General features: G+C 53.0%; 3 protein-coding genes across 3 annotated transcripts in view; 1 reads left to right on the top strand and 2 right to left on the bottom strand.

The window, feature by feature from the left end:
* The window catches only part of Dnajc17 (DnaJ heat shock protein family (Hsp40) member C17), a 30833-nt gene extending 24012 nt beyond the window's left edge, over window positions 1-6821 (top strand). Inside the window, exons 10-11 of the mRNA XM_055596351.1 lie at window positions 513-623; window positions 6629-6821. Of these exons, the coding sequence (XP_055452326.1) occupies window positions 513-623; window positions 6629-6748 (231 nt within the window). The 3' untranslated portion in view covers window positions 6749-6821. The remainder of the gene's footprint in view (window positions 1-512; window positions 624-6628) is intronic.
* Window positions 1835-5139, bottom strand: CUNH15orf62 (chromosome unknown C15orf62 homolog). The gene is made up of 2 exons (XM_055596463.1): window positions 4662-5139; window positions 1835-4593 (listed from the first exon to the last, which is right to left on the bottom strand). The coding sequence occupies exon 2, from the start codon at window positions 4365-4367 to the stop codon at window positions 3840-3842; it is 528 nt and encodes a 175-aa protein (XP_055452438.1). The 5' UTR covers window positions 4368-4593; window positions 4662-5139; the 3' UTR covers window positions 1835-3839.
* A 117-nt stretch (window positions 6822-6938) lies between the features above and the next one.
* Gchfr (GTP cyclohydrolase I feedback regulator) lies at window positions 6939-10795 on the bottom strand. The gene is made up of 3 exons (XM_055596557.1): window positions 10717-10795; window positions 9224-9318; window positions 6939-7370 (listed from the first exon to the last, which is right to left on the bottom strand). Exons 1-3 carry the CDS (start codon window positions 10750-10752, stop codon window positions 7247-7249), a joined length of 255 nt encoding a protein of 84 aa, XP_055452532.1. The 5' UTR covers window positions 10753-10795; the 3' UTR covers window positions 6939-7246.
* Between the last annotated feature and the right edge of the window lie 8258 nt (window positions 10796-19053).

Here is a 19053-nt window from a genome sequence, read left to right on the forward strand (position 1 = left end):
TCCACACAGCATGGTCCACAGTCCACACAGCATGGCCTCCACTCCACACAGCATGGTCCACAGTCCACACAGCATGGCCTCCACTCCACACAGCATGGTCCACAGTCCACACAGCATGGTCCACAGTCCACACAGCATGGTCCACAGTCCACACAGCATGGCCTCCACTCCACACAGCATGGTCCACAGTCCACACAGCATGGTCCACAGTCCACACAGCATGGTCCACAGTCCACACAGCATGGTCCACAGTCTACACAGCATGGTCCACAGTCCACACAGCATGGTCTACAGTCCACATAGCATGGCCTCCCACCCTAAATGTTCCTTTTAGTTTCTCCAAATCAGAAGGTGCATCTCCTGCACTCTCCCACAGGGGTGGAACTTGGGCATGCCATTGTTGCTGAGGTTGCCCAGATTCACTCAGAGGATGAGAATGTTGGTGTTAGTCTCTCTGTGGGCTAGAACGAGCCCCTAGAGCTGGACTGGATGGGACATGACTCTGTTGGCAGGAGCTGGCTGTCAGAAATGAAGTGGGCCTGGTGGACAACCCTCTGAAGATTTCCTGGTTGGAGGGACAGCCCCAGGGCACAGTAGACCCCAGCCAACCTGGACTGTCAAAGGTAAAAGGCCAAGAGTCACTCAGCTGGCTCTGCTTGGGGCTTGGGGCCCTCTTCTGCCTCCGCTGTCATGCCCGTTCTTCCCAAGGCCACAAAGAGTAGGATGGGTTGGGAGGGCTCACCAGCCCAGGTAGGAGGGCCGACTCCCTGCTCGTCCCTTTTCTCTCTGAGGTACCAGAGCACCCTGTCCTAGGTTTTTTCTTTTCTGTTTTTATTCATTTGTTTTCTGGCACTGGGATCAAACCCGGAGTCCTGCTCACGCTCCACTGGAGGGGAAGTGCACCCCTAGAGCTACACAGAAGTTGTCTTTTGCTTGCCCTACTTGTATGTCTGCTGTCAGAGCACCATCCCTACCAAGAGAGCTTCTGTTTGCTCTTGGTCACGGTGTAAAGGATTTGTAGGAAACCCAGTGTTGGGTGAAGAGGCCAGAGGCAACTGGCTAGAGTGATGGTGTTTTCCCGGCACTTGAGTTTTCCAGGTGTGTCTCTGGCTTCCCACTCACAAACCGACTCTGAAGAGTAACGTCAGGTCTCATCTTCAACCTGGTGTGCTATATCAGGTGCTCCACTTGTGAAGTGTTCACTTCCTAGCTACTGTGGGCCCAGAGCTGCCTGTTAGTCCTCATAACCCCGCCATGGCTTGTGCTCCTCTGTCCTTCTTGGTTCAGTTTTTTAGCCTGACTGCAGAGGTTGGGGCTTACGACTCCTTCCAGTCATGTTTGCTTTGGGAAGCGCTCCTGGCTCTTCCCTTCTCTGAAGCAGCTTGACTACCTGTCGTCAGGCTCCCTGCCTGGTTACATGTCCCTGCGCCTGCCTGGGAGAGTGGAAGCACCGGGGGAGTGTGTCTGTCCTAGTTAAATTTCTATTGCCATGACAGTTTTGTCACCAGGACCAAGGCAACTTCTAAAAGAAAGCATTTAATTCGGGGCTCCAGAATGTTGTGGAGTCCATGACCATCATGTGGAGAGCATGGCAGCAGGCAGGTAGGCAGCTGGGAGCTCACAGCTACGATAACAATCACAGGGGGAGGGAAGAAAGAGAGAGTGAGAGAGAGTGTGTGTGTGTGCATGCTAACAGGGAGTGTCCCAGACCCTGGAGAGAGGAGGAACACGGAGTGGTGTGAGCCAGCTCAGGATCCTGGCTTAAGAGAAGCCTGTTCCCTACCATTAAGTGCCAGCATTTCAAATCCCAGGCAGACTCTGTGGGTTACATTAGAAAAACCTTTATTCATTGCCTCCTCTGTCCAGAGGAGCCTTGCAGCTGGGCCCCTCTGCACAGGAGCAGGAAAGAGACGTCATAGATGTGGATTTGTGGAGGCAGTGTGTGTCACAGCTTCCTTCTACCCTGTTTCACGCTTTGAGTGGCCTGGAGGCCAGGTCCAGTGCTTCTGGGCTCTGGATTCAGATCTGACCAAGCCACAGGGCAGGATAGTAGCACAGTTGGTAGCCTTGGCCTGTTTTGGGCAAGGCAGAGCCCCCCAGGCCTGTGGGCGGACTCTGGTGCCTCTTTGGTGCATCATTCTTTCCCTGGCCAGGCTATCCGCCCACTCTGCTGGAAGGAAGGCTGCTTTTCTTGCAGCCATTGCCAGAACCTCTCATACCCAATGCTTCCCAGAGCTGCTTCCCCACACACAGGGGTTGATTGCTCACAGATCTGTGGGCAGCTTGAGTCTCATGCTCTCTGTTTTGCTAATGATGCTGGACCTTTCCCCTGCATTTTCCTCTGCCTACTTGTCCTGCACTTGCAGCCCAGAGCTGGCCTCTTCCTTTCCTTACGCACTAGTGTCTGGCCAGCACAGTCCAGTGAATGTTGGTCTGTCAATACCAGTGTTTACGTTCTGTTGTCCAGTATGGTAGCCATCAGTCAAGTGTGGTTGCTGATTTAAAATGTGGCTAAGGGGGCTGGAGAGCTGGCTCAGCAATTAAGAACATACTGCTTTTCCAGAGGCCCTGAGTTCCTCCCTAGCCCCCTCATCAGGTGGCTCACAACTGCCTGTAGCTCTAGCTCCAGGGGCATTGAACACCTTTGGTCTCTGCAGGCACCAGCAGACACTTGCGTGTGTGCGCACACACTCAATCAAAAATGATTTTTAAAAACATCTTTAAAATGTGGGTAGAGGGCTGGCATGAGGCTCGTTTTTGGTAGAGTGCTTGTTTAGCATGCATGAAGTCCTGGATTCCATCCCCAGCACCACATAAAATACCTAGGTGTGATCCCAGCGCTCCAGAGGTGGAGGTTGGAGGATGAGTTTAAGGCCACCTCACTACATATGAGACCCTGTCTCAAAAACAAACAAAAATTGGCTAGGGTGAAAAGTAACTGAATTTTTCTTTGTGTTTGTATCCATATGGGGTGTGCGTGTGTGTGTGCGTGTGTGTGTGCGTGTGCGTGTGCGTGTGCGTGTGCGTGTGTGTGTGCACGCGTGCGCGCTCGCGCACGCGCATGTAGGACAGAGGTTGATCTCAGGTGTCTTTCTTGATCGTCACTTTTTATTTACTGAGGCAGGGTCTCTGGACCTGAAGTCTGCCGATTTGGCTAGTCTAACCAGCCAGCCTGTCCCTGGGACCCCTCCTTTCCCCACCTAACCCTAAAATTCCAGGTGGCTGGCACACCTGCCCAGCTTTTCAGTGTGGGTACTGAAGGTGTGAACCCTGGTCCTCCTGCTTGCACAGCAAGCACTTTGTCCTCTGAGCCATTCCCCAGCCTCTGGAATGGCATCTTCAGTTTGCTTTTATTACATTAACTTAACCAGTCATGAAGTCAGTGGTGACTTGTCTATTCCTGTCCCTCTCTGGCCTCCCAACTCTCCTTTACTCTCAGACTGCTTCTTCCTAGATGTGGCCTGTGACTTCCCTGATGACAGTGGTTTGGAGGCTGGTACAGGCACTGTCTGTCCTGCCCAGTCTGAGCCCTACTCTCTGACTCGCCCCTCTGCCATCCCGTCTCCGCTGACCTCTGAATGATTCCTGTGGTTGCAGGTTGGAGCTTCCTTTTCCTGGCCTCTCCAGCTTCCTTCAGGGCTCCTGTCACAAAGTGGCCCCATACATTCCCAGCTGGCTTCTGTGCCTTCACTCTGGGTGATTTGGAGGATTGGTCAACAGCCAGAGGACAGGCACGACTGTGGCTTCCTGTCCCCGCCTGTTCTTTAATCCACACTGTACCTTCCACCCCACAGGCTCCACTCCTCCCGTCTCCCCAGTTCTCTCTTTCCTCACCAGGGTCAGAAGTGGGGCTCACTGGGGAATTGCTCCTTCAGCATCTGTAGAACTTCCTCCAGAAGTGAAATCCCCAGGTCCACTTTGAAGGAGAAGAAAGGGTCACTGAGGTCCGGAGTAGGTGTCCTCGGGAAATGGGGAGTGTCCAAAAGGCCCTCCTCTGAGCACTGGTGGAGGGGTCCTGTCAGGGAGATGGCTGAGGGCAAGGTGGCCGAGTAGGAAGCAGTGTAGGTTGCCGGGGGCTCCAAAATGTTGGGGCAGCTGGAGCTGTCTCGGTAGAGGCGCGGGGGCTTGGGTGGGGCCAGCAGGGTGGCCCGGGGCTGCTCATCCCCCCACAGGGGCAGCCGCCGGCCATCTGGCCTCCCTTGCAGTTCCCGGATGACTTCTCGGTTGCTGTACTCCTCGTGGTCACCGCCAGCAGTGCTGGCCTGGCTAAGTATGCTGCCCTGTCGCCGAAGTCGCCTGGGCCGCCCCAGGGTCACTCGCTTGAAAAAGGAGGCGTTGCGGAAAGAGCCTTTTCGCCAAGTCTCCATGGAGCTCAGTTATCCAGTGGGTCTGGCATCTGAGAAGCCCCACAAAGGGGCTCAGCAAGTGACCATTTGCTAGAGTGCCGAATGCCAGGAACCAGGACACACCCTTCAGAGGCTACTAGCAGAGGCTGTGGGTTTCTCCTCACGGTGGGCCTTGGTTTTCCGCCTTGGAGGCAAGACTAACAGGAGGAAGATTTGTCCAGGAGATCAGAGCGTTAGGAGTTCCTACCTGGATAAGAGTGGCCTGGTTACTTGATCTGCACGTGGAAAAAACCCAAAGGAAGCAGCAGCACTTACTGGGCAGAGCAGGACAATACACGGCCAAGGGCTGGTGTGCAGGGCTGGCCTTCCCTCGGGAGCAGCTCTCCTTCCACAGCAGGCAGCAGCTGGGCCCCTGTCCACCTTTTCTCCGGTGGTTCCTGGCGTGTGCTGATCTCCTGGCCAGTGTAGGGCTGTGCTCTCTGCCAGCATCTGGGGACTCTGATTAGTGGCTTGGCTGTTTGTGCCAGCGTGTGGTAGAGCTGTGTTTTGTTTTCAGCTGACTCAGTCAGGTGGGAAGCCGGTTTCATGCTCTGAGGTAATTGCAGCATCCGCAGGCTGGGATTGGGGCAGCTGTGACCAACACCCCAGGGCAGTAGGACGCTTCAGATTCCTCTGGGGCCAGGCCTGCTCGGTGTGTCATCAGGTTACTTCCTTTCTGGTCAAGGCCCCGCCACCTTGACCCCAGCAGGCCTGCCCGGCTCCGGAGCCTCAGATGTCTCTGGGAGGAGCCCAGGCAGGTAGTGCTAATTGAAAGGCGACTTTTGGAACAACTGCTGGGGAAGAGAGAGAGACCTGCCGGGGTGGGTGACTCAGCCTCCCCTCCCCCTCCGCCTGCTGGATGACAGGCCGTCATTAGCCAGGCCACAGGAATGGTGGGGAAGGATGTGGAGGGTGTGTTAACGGGGAGCAGCCCCATGCCTGTACAGGGCTGCTCCTCCCAAGGCGCCGGGGCATGCCAGGGGTGACTTGAAGTTTTCTTGGAAGAGCAATGCAAACTTGGGGAAGGAGCACTGCCCTCCTCACAGCTGGAACCTCAGTGTGGCTGCTGAGCTTCTTACTCTATTCCTCACTCCAGCAGGCCCGTGCCCTGCTGCTCCCATGATGCTCCTGTCCTTTCCCTCTGGCCTCCTTTGGGGACCCTCTTGTGGGCGGGATCAGGACGTGTGAGCTTGCTGTGAATTGCAGGTGGTTGGTAGGGGCATTATTGGGGTGAGGGAGGTCTAAGGTCAGGGGGACCAGGCTGGGTATCACTTTCCATTTATCTGCACCCCTTACTTCAAACAAGTTAGCCAGGGCCTGGCAGCGTCAGCCACTCCCATCTTATTCCCCGGCGGGGTTGACTTCTTCAAGCCTCCTCCTGTGGGAGGCTCCAGTGTGGGGTGCCCCCAGCAGACTCACCCCTTTTGTCACAGATGGGCCACCATACTTGCAACCCCTGTCCTGGCTGTTGAGCCGACTCTAGTGGGTTTCCCACCTCTCTGATCAGCTGTATGATCATGAATGGTATCGCAGCTGCAGCTGTGCTAAGGGGGGAAATGACGGGACTCAGTGTTGTCTTGACAGACTGTGGGCTCGGCTCGGCAGCACAGTGCTCTGCCATAGGGCTGCTTCCCTGTCCACAGCCTTGGCGCATTGGTGGCCGTCTAGTCCGAGGTTATTAAAGTGTAGCCTTCCTCAGTCCCCTGCCCTATGGAAGTGTGGGTCGGGGTTTTTATGAGGCAAGCTGGGCTCTTGCTTGCTTTTCTCATGTAGAAAAGGCACTTTGAGGCTGTGGGGGCAAAGTCCCCAGGAGGAGCCAGACCTCAGGGGGAAGTGCTCTGGTCTGTGTCCAACAGAGGGTGGGGATCCTGCCAGGCAGAAGCCAGGGGTGGAGGAAAAGTCAGATAAAGAACCGAGAGGAAATGAAGCGGGAGGGCCAGGCCAGCACATAGGAAAGTGAGTCACGAGGAAGGACTGAGCTAGAGCAGGATGCAGAACGCTGTGACGTCCCGTAAATGGAGATTGGGGGAGCTTAGAGATGAACTGAAGGAAAGCAGCAGCCCTGGAGCCTAGGCCTGCTTTCTCTGAGGTCCTGGAGGAGCTGGAATTGAAGTGGTCTGGGTCCTGCCCTTCTTCCTCCTTGGCTTTTAGACTTGGCTGTCTAGGCCCTATACTGACTCTATAATCTGTGGGGCTGTGCCTAAACTAATGTCCTGACTCCTCTCTGTCCCTTCTGTCTCCAGGGCTCAGTGCTGTCAGAAAGGGACTATGAGAGTCTCGTCATGATGCGCATGCGCCAGGCGGCTGAACGCCAGCAGCTGATCGCCCAGATGCAGCAGGAAGATGACGGTCAGCCCACGTAGCCCCGGCTCCAGCCTCCCATCCCCACTCTTTTCTTAATCATAATATAACCAATAAACTTTTTTATAAACAGTCTACTTTTCTCATCTCAGGCTGGGCTCTGAGAGGGCTCCACTCAGGCCAAGGGCTTTATTCACGGACAGGGACAGACCAGTAGAGAATGCTGCATCTCAAGTCACTGCACAGCAAAGCTGAAAACGACCAACTGTGAGAGCCCTTTATTGGCTTGGACTGGCTGTGTAGGATCCAGGGACTGTCCTCTGGCTAGCCTGCCCAGGTCAAGGCCTCAACCCAGGGCAGCTGAAAGCACCGGGGCAAGGGCCTGCTGTACCCACCCAACTAGAGCAAGGTTGCCGAGGCTGTTCACGGTCCATCGGTGTGGGCAAGGAAGTTGACAATATGCAGAGATAGGCATGGCAGACAGTGATGCAAGGATGTGGTCGGGGCACATGGCGGTCTCCACACAATCTATACTCCGTCCACGAGTCAGCGCAGGCAGGTCATTCCTTGTGCAGGCACCACACCAGCGTCTGGCCCACCCCTGTCATGCTCAACACACGGAAACCCACTAGTTCCAGCTTGTCCAGGACTATGCGAGGAGGGTCGTTGACGTAGTATTCATAACTGTGAAGAGAGCAGGAGAGCGGCGTGAGTACCCGTACAAAGCTGGCGTCTGCTCGGTGCCAGGCCTGTCTGCTGCGCACTTGACCGGGGACAGGGGCAGAGCACATCCCCAGCTCTGCTCTTTGCTACAGACCTGTTTTACCCTCCCGACACTGCGATGAAGTACCGTTGCTATTCCTGCCCATACCTGAGAAAGCAGGCCCTGCCTGCCGTGAGTAGCAGGTCCATGGTAGCCTGGCCGCTGCTGTGTGTAAGTCCAAGTACCCACTGAGTAGTCTTGGCCCCTCTCTGGCTGCCCTGCAAGCCTGGAGCAGCAAGTTGGCACCTGATAGCACCTGGATCCATGTGCCATTGGCTGGCACGGAGAAAAAATTTTCCCTTGAGTTGTAAAGCCCATGAAGTGGATAAGGGGTCCAAACGCCAAGCTTGGCGTCTTGGAACAAATGTCTCGTGGCAAGACACGGAGTTGGCTTCTCCCTGCCTTGACCAAAGTATTGTGATCTGTTGTTGTCTTCTCTTCCTGCACTTGGGGCTCTCTTCTCAGGATCCCTGAACTCCCTTGGTGCTTCTCCCCATCACAGTAGGTGTGATGGTTTTAGTGAGAATGGTCCCCAGATGGTGGAACTGTTTGGGGAAGGATTAGAAGGTGTGGCCTTCTAATTGGAGGAGGCGTCACTGGGCTTTTAGCTTTCAAAAAGGCTGCTCCAGGCCCAGTGTCTGCAAGATGTAAGCTCTCAGCTACTGCCCTGGCACTATACCTGCCTGCTGCTGCCATGCTCCCTGCCATTTTGGTTATGGGCTTGCTCAATGCAAGCCCCCAACTAAATGCTTTCTTTTACACGTTGCTTTGGTGGCTCAAATGAAAATAGCCCCCAAAGACTGATATATTTTAATGCTTAGTTACTAGGGACTGTTTGAGAAGGATTAGAGCTGTGGTCCTCAAACTGTAGGTCATGACCCCTTTGGGGTTGTCAAATGACCCTTTCACAGGGTCACATATCAGATATCCTGCATATCAGATGTTTACATTATGACATTCATAACAGTGGTAAAATTACAGTTACCAAGTATCAACAGAACAATTTTATGGTTGGGGGTCACCACAACACGAGGAACTGTATCAAAAGGTCACGGTAGGAAGGCTGAGAACCACCAGATTAGAAGGACTGGGGGATGTGGCCTTGTCGGAAGTAAGTCACTGGGTGTGGGCGCTGAGGTTTCAAAAGCACAAGCCAAGCCCAGGGTCTCTCTCTCTCTGCCTGCGGCCTGCAGATCAGGATGTAAAGCTCTCAGCTACTGCTCCATCACCTGCCGGTTGCCGCCGCCATTCTCCCCACTGTGCTCATCATGGACTGACTAATCCGCCAAAACTGCAAGCAAGCTCCCAATTAACTCCTTCCTAAGAGTTGCCTTGGTCATGGTGTCCCCTTCACAACCACAGAACACTGGGACGGTGGGTGAGGACGTAGAAAGGGAAGTGGTTGTTCAGACACAGGGACGATCTGAAGGATTCTGAGGGCTGCGCCAATTGCCCAGCAACCCGGAAAGGCCGCAGGTGTCCTGCCATCACTCAGGCAGCCCTTCCAAGGTGAAGCTGGTCTTCACTGATGGGCTGCAGCAGAGAGGACGAGGCAAGAACAGTTCATTTCCAAACTCAGAACAGGCTGTTCCGGACTTCCACCAAGGATGAGCTGCTGTGTGACGGAAGGCTGGGGGTTTGTGGGAAACGTTGGGCCCGGTGAGGGATTATAGACGAGACCGAGCCCTACAATGGCTTTTGCCTCAGGGCTTGGCGGTTGTGTAAAGGGAAAGGCAGGACGAGGCGCTGCGGGCCGAAGGTCGCCGCTACTTACAAGTTGTTCCCCAGGACGCTTCTCTTGGAGGCCCCAAGGTACCTCATCAGCTCCGGATCCGAATCCTCATCACCCACCATGGTGGGGCCCACCTCCTGCGAGGTAAGGCACAGTAGCTGCTCAGCCGGCTGCCAGGCGGGCGCGGACAGCCCCTCCCCTCGCCCCTCCCCCGCCCTGAGGAAGCTATAGGTGAAGGGGAAGCGGGACTGAGGGTCCGCGGAGGCTGAGCGCAAGCTAAGAGGGGAGCAGGGGGAGCCCTCCCGACTTCCTACACAGCTGCCTCCAAACAGCGCCTGCCTATTGGCACCTGCAGGCCAGGTGCCACCAGCCATGTTTCATGTAGACTGGCATCACCTGGAGAAGGAAGGCCACGCACACACGCGTCCACATAAAAATGCGTGCACGGGCAGGTGCGCTGACACCAAAACGAAAAACAACAACAGAAAGCCCCATCGCATCTTCCTAGCAGAACTGCTCACAACAACCTAAAGGCAGGGGCAGCCCGATGCTGGTCAGTTGATGAGAAGTGAAACGTGGCCAGCCTTAGTCAGGCGGTGGGGGCCCATGTCTTTGATTCCCAGTTCTGAGAAGGTCGATGCAGGTGGATCCAACCAACAATCCAACCCTATTATTTAATAGAGCCAAGCCTGGTGGGACACGCCTGTAATCCCGCACTTGGGAAGCAAGACCAGCCTCCAATACATAACAAATTTGAGGCCAGCCGGTGCTACATGAGACCCTGTCCCAGAAAAAAAAAAAAAAAAAAAAAAAAAGAAAGAAAGAAAAAGAGCAAAAAGCATAATTATTATATGAGGAGGAGGACATTTCCAATCTCTCCAGAGTTTCTGAAGGTCTTGGGAACGCGCCCAGCAATCCAGATTTTAACAGCTGCACACGTTTCCTCCCCCGCCCCCCACCTTTTTTTTTTTTTTTTTTTTTTTGAGACGAGGGTTTCTCCGTGTAGCCTTGACTGTCCTCGACTCACTTTGCAGACCAGGCTGGCCTCTAACTCACAGAGACCCGCCTGCCCCTGCCTCCTAGAGTGCCGGAATTCCAGGTGTGGGCCACCGCGCCCGGCTCGACCGTACACGTTTTCAAACCACTGCCCTCTGTGGCACTTGCCGAAACCTCTCCTGTTCCCGGGAGCGAGGGGTGCACCCTCCGCTGGGCGTTGGAAGAGGACCATGGCGCGCCCTGCCGTCCAGCCCGGGGAAGAGGCGTCACGCAGCCTTTGGAAGTTACAAGGGGGCTTCGGGGGCAGCCGGGACCTTCCCCCACCCGCAGCCGAGGAAGCTGAACCTCTCCCCGGGCCGCCCGCAGCCCCATCCCTCGCCTCTAGCCCCGAGTTGGGTGCAGCAGACCCAGCCCTTCCTGGAAGGGGCGACAGGTGCTCGGAGCGTCAGTGCTCGCGGCTCAGCGTGGCCTGGACCCCGGGCTCCAGCCCTCGGGGGGTGTCCTCCCGGAGCTCCCCGGCCCCCGCGCCCGGTACTCACCATACGGATCTGGGTGCTGATGAGCAGATAGGGCATGCTGCGTGGCTCGGACTGCCCGCGGCCGCGGTCCCGTTACCCCGCGCTCGGCCCACGGGCGGCGCTCGGCGGCGGGGCGGACCCCGCGCGGGCCAATCGGGAGCTCGCGCCGCGGCCCCGCCGCCCCGGAGACCGGGAAGCGGGCGGGAACTGCGCCGTGCGCCCGGCTCCGGCCGAGAACTTCCGTGCGCCGGGCCGGGCTGGAGGCGTCGGGTTCCTCTGCGGTCCCTCGGCTGCGGCTCCCTGCGAGCCTGGGGCCCAGCACCTGCGCGCCCGGCCGGGTGCCAGCCCGCTGGCTGTAAACACGCGGGAGCCGCTCCTCCTGCCCCGCGCGTAGATCACGGGGTGACCCCCGGGGCGCAGACACGTCCGCTCGCTGAACCTGCTCCCCGTGGGAGGGCGGCGAGGTCACGGGCAGCCGGTCCACGCCCTCGTCTAGAAGCTGCCGGTTCGACATTCCTCAACGCACACGCTGTGTGATTGGCTCCCTGAAAAGCAGAGAGGGCCAAAACGTCGTGGAACACACCCCCACGCCCGTCCTGGAAACCTGCGCTTCTCACCTAACTGGTCTGATTTATTTATAACGTCCCCTTCCAGCCCCTCTGGCACCCCGACAGTTTGGCTAGAGGGGTAAAGCACATCACTGTTCTGTTGAACAAAGAGCTCCTTAACCGGGAAGGCAGAGGCTGAGGCTCGAGGTTGAACTCCCAGTGCTGAGAGGGGGAATAAAAACCTCATCATGGTCTGACACGGACTCTGTTGCCTGCTCTTTGATCACTTCTCCCTGGCGCCTCGCCAGGCCACGGGAGAGAAAAGGATGAGCTCGGTCTTGATGCGACTTGATGTGCTGGGGTGGGGGGTGGGGCTCCCCTTTTCTGAGGAGTAGGGAAGGGAGGAGAGGGGGAAGAGAGAGGAAGGATGGGACTGGGGGGAGGGGAGGCAGGGGCTGCGATTGGGATATAAAGTCAATCAATCAATCAATCAACAGATCCATCCTCGTCATAGGACCTGTAAAGAACTCCTACACGTCCTGAGATGTAGCTCAGTCAGCTCAATGGTACAGTGAGTTTCATCTCCAGCACCACACAAGGCAGGTAAGGTGAAAGGTAAGCCGGAAGTGGGAGCTAGAATAAAAGAAACCCTTTCTCCTCTAAGTGGCTTTGGTCAGAGTATCTAATCTCAACCACAAGAAGGTTGTCAGGATTGGCAGCAAGCGTCTTACCCACTGAGCCGTCTCCATGACCCCTGAACTTCATCTGTAAACCACTGCCTTACAGTTAAGAGAGAAAGGAAGAAACTTAAGATGTGTTAAGCTTGCCAGGTGTGTGGTGCACAGCTGTGGTTCCAGCTACTTCAGAGACTGAGGCAGGAGAAGTTAAAGACCAAGGAGGCAATATAATAAGATTCCATGGTGGGGGTCATGGTGGGTCACATCTTCACATCTCTAATCCCAGTAAATCAGGATGTTAGGCCCAGCAAGAGCCTAAATATAAGAAGGTATGAAGAGAACTCAGGAAACTAATCATCCATCGATGCAAAAACGCAAGAGACTCCTCTTGACCATTGCGCAATGGGGTCACCCCTGCTGGTCAGCTAGGAGTGGCACCGGGAGACAAAGACCTTAGGTTTTTGAAAGACACAAGGCGGGAATCTCCTCGGGTTGACTTCTTGTCGATTTAGGATTGGATGAAGTGTTTAACTTTTAAAATAATTGGTTGGTTCTGGTCACCCTTAGGTCCAGTCAGCCCTGTCGTAAATATCTGATCATCAAGTCAGTTTGGAATTTCCTGCCATCCACAGTTAAATATGGGAGCATGATTAACTCATCCCATGTCTGTTCTGAGGAGTGGGGGTTACAGGCTTTGGATCAAAGATCAGGAGAAGGATTGGGGCCATTTGGCCCAGTTTCCAAACAAAGCCCATCTCACCGGTGCCAGGTGATTTTTTTTTTCTCTATTTAGTAGAGATCTCTGCTTGTTCTCTTCCTTATCTCTGCCCTCACAGATGGATAATGTCAGGAACTTTTACATTCCTCGGTTCTCTGGAGAAGCACTAAGAGGCTTTAATTAACATGGGCCTAAAACTTGCAAATATAAGTTATAAGGCAATTAGAAGAAACATAGGTTACAAAGTTAGTCTGACTCTTTCAAGGAGACACAGTTGCTTCAAGTTCAAGGCCAGGCTGTGTTGCAGTGTGAAATCTGTCTTTAGGAGGGACCCCTGCTCTTTCAGTTCCCAGCACCCACGTTAGGTGCTTCACAACTGCCTGTAATTCCAAGGGAGCCAAGGCCCTCTTCTGGCCTCCGCAGACACCTGCTCACTCACATACACATAAATAAAAATAAGTCGTAAAAGAAAATATTTCCTTCTTATACACACACACACACAAAAAAAAAAAAAAAAAAGAAAAAGAAGGGGAAGAAAAGACTGTAAAAACCAGGTGTAGGTGAGGCGCTGGGGGTTAGGACTGCCTGCCAGCTGAGAACACTTCTGCTGATCACAGACTGTGACTGACCCAGTCAAATTTCACCCCCCTCCTGACAAAACCAAACCTCTCCCAGATAAACCAGGCCCGGGGTGATGGACACCTGTAACCCCAGCAACCCAGCAGGCTGAGTCAGGAACATGGAGTCTGAGGGCAGTCTAGGTCACCTCACCTTGATACGCGCTTCATCTCATCTCAGAAGCTAATCAGCTCTGCTCCGAGCTTGGATGAGCGCGCCGGAGGACAGTCTGGGCTACACAGTGAGAACTTATCTAAAAATGAAAACCAAACAAACGTTACACAAAGTTCCGAGATAGGTAAAGCCAAATGCTTTGTTGTGTGACTTGAAACAGGCAAAAGTGTCAGTTTAAGCTTAGAAACGTAAAGGAGCCCTATTTTGGGGTCTTGGGAACTGCAGCTTGGGAGACATAGGTTTGGGTAGGCTCTGAACCAGTGTTCCAAAGCAAGTAGGGAGAGTGAAGCTCATAGTGAGGAAAACATCTGAACTCATTACAAGATCCTTATATTAGTCAGCTTCGTGTTACTGTAATGAAACACCTGGGATACTTAACTTATAAAGGGAAAAAGGTCCCGCATCTGAAAGGTGGGAGGATGAAGGACTGGGAATTGAGGCCAACTTGGGCTACATAGAAAGATTGTCTCAAACAAACAAAACACAACCTTAGCAGTGAAGAGCGCGACCGATTGTTGTGCAACGATGAGAACTCTAGTTTGGAAACCAGAGTCCATGTGACAAGATAGATGTCTCCACAAAGGCCTGCAGCCCACAGGAAGGCACAGGCAGGAGGGCCTCTGGCTTCCAGCCCAGATGAGGCAGCTTAAGTTCTCCCAGGTTCAGGGAGAGACTGCTTCAAAGAAACAGGTAGCGCACTAGAGGATGCTCAATGCCCTCCTCTGCCCCCATCGCGCTGCATGCGCGCGCCCCCCCCCCACTGCTAAGGAGAGAGAGAGAGAGAGAGAGAGAGAGAGAGAGAGAGAGAGAGATCACTTTGACTGGCGTGGTAGAGTCCCATCTCAAGAGCAGGTATCCCCATCAATATGAGCTTCCGGGGAGGACTGTGCGCCGCCGTGGGACGCGCGGGTGGGATGACGCGCTCAGAATCCAGGCAGCGGGGTCTAGACTGAGGCTAGGGCCTCCAGCTCTCCACAAGGGCTTGCCGCTGTGACGAAGACCTTCCCTAGGCCCCACATCCTAGAGCTTCACCATTTCCCAGGAATGCCACCCTCCAGATCCAGTCACTGACGCCTAGACATTTGAGGGACGCTGGACCAAACTGTAGCCATAACTAAAATTGTTCGGCCAAGCACTTGGGAGGCGGAAACAAGAGGATCAGCATGAGTTCAAGGCCAGCCTCGGCTACAAAGTGGAGTTCTGTTAAAATAAGAACAGAAGGGCTGGAGAGATGGCTCTGTGGTTAAGAACATGTACTGTTCTCGCAGAGGATCTGAGTTCAACTTCCAACGCCCACACCAAGCAGCTCAAAACTGCTTGTAACTCCAGCATCCAAGAGATTCCCTAACGTCAAGCACATGCCCTTCTACAGACATACACACGTTCGTGTAAACAAATAATAATTAAAAATATTTTAAAAACAAAGTCGGGCGCAGTGGCGCATGCTTTTAATCCCAGCACTCAGGGAGGCAGAGGCAGGCGGATCTCTGAGTTGGAGGCCAACCTGGTCTACAAAGAGAGTCCAGAACAGCCAAGAAACTTTGTCTGGAAAAAAAATCCAACAATAAGATAAATAAATAAACACAGAAGATAAATAAACGGGTAAATAAATAATTATTTAAAGGGAAGCTGCTTGTGAAACAGAATAAGAATTTGTTTGACTTGGTTGTTGTTGTTTGACTTGGTCCATGTGACCCACAGAAACCCCGACTGTGTGGACCAGCGGAAATGTATCTGAGGCGAGAGTCCAGTAGCAGCCTGATAGGCATCTTGAATCTCTGGGCACACTGTAATTATCTGCTGTTCCAGAGGCGCAGATGGAGGGCGGGGCTCAAGCTCCCAGCAGAAGCCTGCGTCCTGAGCCCTTTATGGCATCCTGACTTCATTTTAAAAGCCTCTCCCCCCACCAGCCCGTTCCTTTGCCCTTCTTCTCTCATCTTTCCCCCTTCCCCCTTCTCCCCTTCCTCCCCCTCTCCAGTCCTTCCCCTTCCATCCCTCTTCTTCCCCCTCTTTTCCCTTCTGTTTCTCCATACTTGAGGTCCCCTAGGTAGCCCAAGATACCCTGGAGTTTGCTATCCTCCTGCCTCAGCCCCTAGCCCAGAAGATTATAGTTACGTGTCTGCATAGTCTGGCTGGAAAGGATCCTTCACTGTTGTTCCCATAGTGGTGTTCCTTTTATCTTCACAAACTGTGTGGTCAAGTTAAAAAAAAAAATGGATGGATAGTATACTATCCACAGAGCCATTACCTCTGAGACAGACAGGAAATGGGCAGGGTAGAAGGGTGGGGGATGGGGTGGTTTACAAATGCTAATTTTTTTCCCCAAGGTCTCTTTATATAGTGCCTGGTGGCCTGGAGCTCATTATGTAGTCGGGCTGGCTTTGAATTCTGAGCAATCCCTCTGCCTCAGGCTTCCAAATCCTGGGACAACCAGGGTGAGCCACCGCAGATGGCTTAGGTAATGCCAGGGATCAAACTTGGGGCTTTATGCCTTCTAGGCAATCCTCTATCAAGGAGTGACAGCTGAGCGCTAAAAATAGGTGTGTGTGCGCGCGCACGCATGCATGCACATACGTGTGCTGGTGTGTAAGCTGTGTGCATGTTCGGAGGCCAGAGAGGACTGGTCTCCTCCGTCACTCTCTGCTTATCCCTTTGAGTCAGGGTCTCTTCCGGAACCTCTTCTTGATTTCTCAGCTATCCACACGGAGATTGGGTTATAGGTGTGTTGGGGATCTGGTTTGTCGGGGGAGATGTTCTGGCATCCAAACTCCCCTGACGATTGATTGCACTGCTAGCATTCTTTACCAGTCTCTCTCTCGCACTGAACCTGCAGCTCAGCAGGCCGACTGGCCAGCGAATCCAGGGATTGGTCTTCAGGCCCATCCTCCCCACCAGCTCTAGGTCACCATGGCCAGGTTTTACTCTGCTGCAGAGGACCCAAACTCAGGTTCTCATGCTTGCATGAAAGACATTTAACTAAATCACCTCCCCAATCCCAAGGCTTTTTTTTTTTTTTTCTGTGTGTGTGTAAAAGAAATAGATAGATTGAAGGGCACTACAGTGTAACCTCTCTGGGCAGAGCCAGCTGGACTAGGCTGGTGTCCTGTGCAGGAGTCTGGGGTCTGTTTACCTCTCCCAGCTGGGCTGTGTCGGGGCGGGAAGGAGACCTAGGAGGGTGCCAGGGCTTGTTTTACAGCATGCACAAAACTGGCCTGCCGTGGATGCACCCTCTGAATGGCCTACCACGGTGCCCACCGTGCCAGCTTCCCAGGCAGCCTTACTCCTGCCAGATAACATCTTTAATATCCAGGAGGAAATTAATTCCCTGCCTGAGCTGCCCGCCTGCCCCCCCCCCATGTCCCCTTCTTCCTGTCAGCTTTTATGGATTGCTTCTGCAGCAGGGCACAGGGGTGCTGGAGCTGAATATAGCATATGAACCCACTCTCCTCCCCCTCCCCTCCCTGTCCCCTCCCTTTGTCTTTTGAGACAGTCTTGTTCTGTGGGCCAGTCTGGCCTTGAACCTGGGTTGGTTTTCTTGCCTTTGCCTGGGATTAGAGTGCCACCATCCCCACAGCCCTGGCGCAGAGCTAGAGCTCTCTGAGTTTTGAGACAGACAACTTTCAGTCCTTTCTTTCCTCTGGGTGGTTTCCAGGAATCAGACTCGGGTGAGCTCAGGGGGTCATCCTCGGCAGCAAGCACACTTACCTACTGAGTCATCTCATTTCCCCCTCTTTTTAAAAATAGGGTCTTATGGTACATTAAGTTCCATAAATATGCACAATTACTATGTGTCAATTTGTGTTCATTTTCTTATTAAATTTTTATTTTTTTATATTAATTAGTGATGGGGACAATTAATGAATGATGAGGGGCACAACAGATTTCATATGAAAGAGGTTTATTAGATGGAGATAGAGAGAGAAGGGAAAGCAGGACATGATGGGGGAAAGAGAGAGGGGCAAGAGGGGCAAGAGGCCAAGAGCAAGAGAGACAAGAGAGGAAGAGATGCTCTCTTTAAGAGGCAAGGTAACTACGCCTTCCAGGTGTGGCCACCTGGCCGGTGACACATGTGACATCATAGGTTGCTAGGCAACCCAGAAGCAGGTTCCTAAATACTAACAATTAGTTTATTTATTTTTGTATCCCAGCTGTAGCCCCCTCCCTCATTCCCTCCCAATCCCACCCTTCCTTCCTCATCTCCCCCCAAGCCCCTCTCTAAATTCCATCTGACCCTAGCCTATCAGGTCTCATCAGCACTGGCTGCATTGTCTTTCTCTGTGGCCTGGTCAGGCTGTCCCCACTCTGAAAGAATCAGACTAACTTTGTAACCTATGTTTCTTTAATTGCCTTATAACTTATATTTGCAAGTTTTAGGCCCATGTTAATTAAAGCCTCTTAGTGCTTCTCCAGAGAGCCGAGGAATGTAAAAGTTCCTGATATTAGCCATCTGTGAGGGCAGAGATAAGGAAGAGAACAAGCAGAGATCTCTACTAAATGGAGAGAAAAATCACTGGCTGGCACCTGTGAGATGAGCTTTGTTTGGAAACTGGGCCAAATGGCCCCAATCCTTCTCCTGACCTTTGATCCAAAGCCTGTAACCCCCACTCCTCAGAACAGACACGGGATGAATTAATCATTCTCCCACCTTTAACTGTGGCTATATCTCATATGGGAGAAAATTCCAAACTGACTTGAAGATCAGATATTTATGACAGAGCTGACCAGACCTAAGGGTGCCCAGAACCAACCAATTATTTTAAAAGTTAAATACCTCATCCAATCATGAATTGCCAAGAAGGCAACCCCTGGAATTTCCTGCGCCTTGTCTTTTAAAAACCTAAGGTCTTTGTCTCCCGGTGCCACTCCTTGCTGACCAGCAGGGGTGACCCCATTGCGCAATGGTCAGAATGAACTTCTTGCGATTTTTGCATCGATAGATGATTAGTTTCCTGAGTTCTCTTCATACCTTCTTACATTTAGGCTCTTCCTGGGCCTAACACCTCAGGGGGAAGTGATCAAAGAGCCAGCCACTGAGTTCATGTCAGAGACAGTCCCTGTTCCCCTTACTAGAACACCCACTTGGAGACTGAGCTGCCATGGACTACATCTGAGCAGGGGTCGGATTATATATATAGGTTTTATCCATGAATGGTCCTTGGTTAGATTATCAGTCTCAGAAAAGACCCCTGTGCCCAGATTTTTTGGTTTTGTTGCTCTCCTTGTGGAGCTCCTGTCTTCTCCAGGTCTTACTAAAGCTCCCTTCTTTCCTAAGAGTCCCTGAACTCTGCCCAAAGTTTGGCTGTGAGCTTCAGCATCTGCTTTGATATACTGCTGGGTAGAGTCTTTCAGAGGCCCTCTGTAAGAGGCTCCTGTCCTGTTTCCTGTTTTCATTTTATTTTTTAATGCATGGCAATTTTTCTTCCAGATTCATTGCTTTCACAGTATCCTATTCCAATAAGAGTTTCCTACATTTAGAAGGAAGGAATGATGGCCCATCACATAAAAACCACTAGGATTTCTTCCATCAAAATGACTTGTGAAATCTCTCCCACTTATACCACAGTTAGGAAGATTTTGTCTTGGGCACCGTTCTAAGACACTGTTTTCCAAACAGTGCACATTC

Source organism: Psammomys obesus, unplaced genomic scaffold, assembly GCF_907164565.1.
Source record: "Psammomys obesus unplaced genomic scaffold, mPsaObe1.curated_primary_1811, whole genome shotgun sequence".
NCBI classification, from domain to species: domain Eukaryota; kingdom Metazoa; phylum Chordata; class Mammalia; order Rodentia; family Muridae; genus Psammomys; species Psammomys obesus.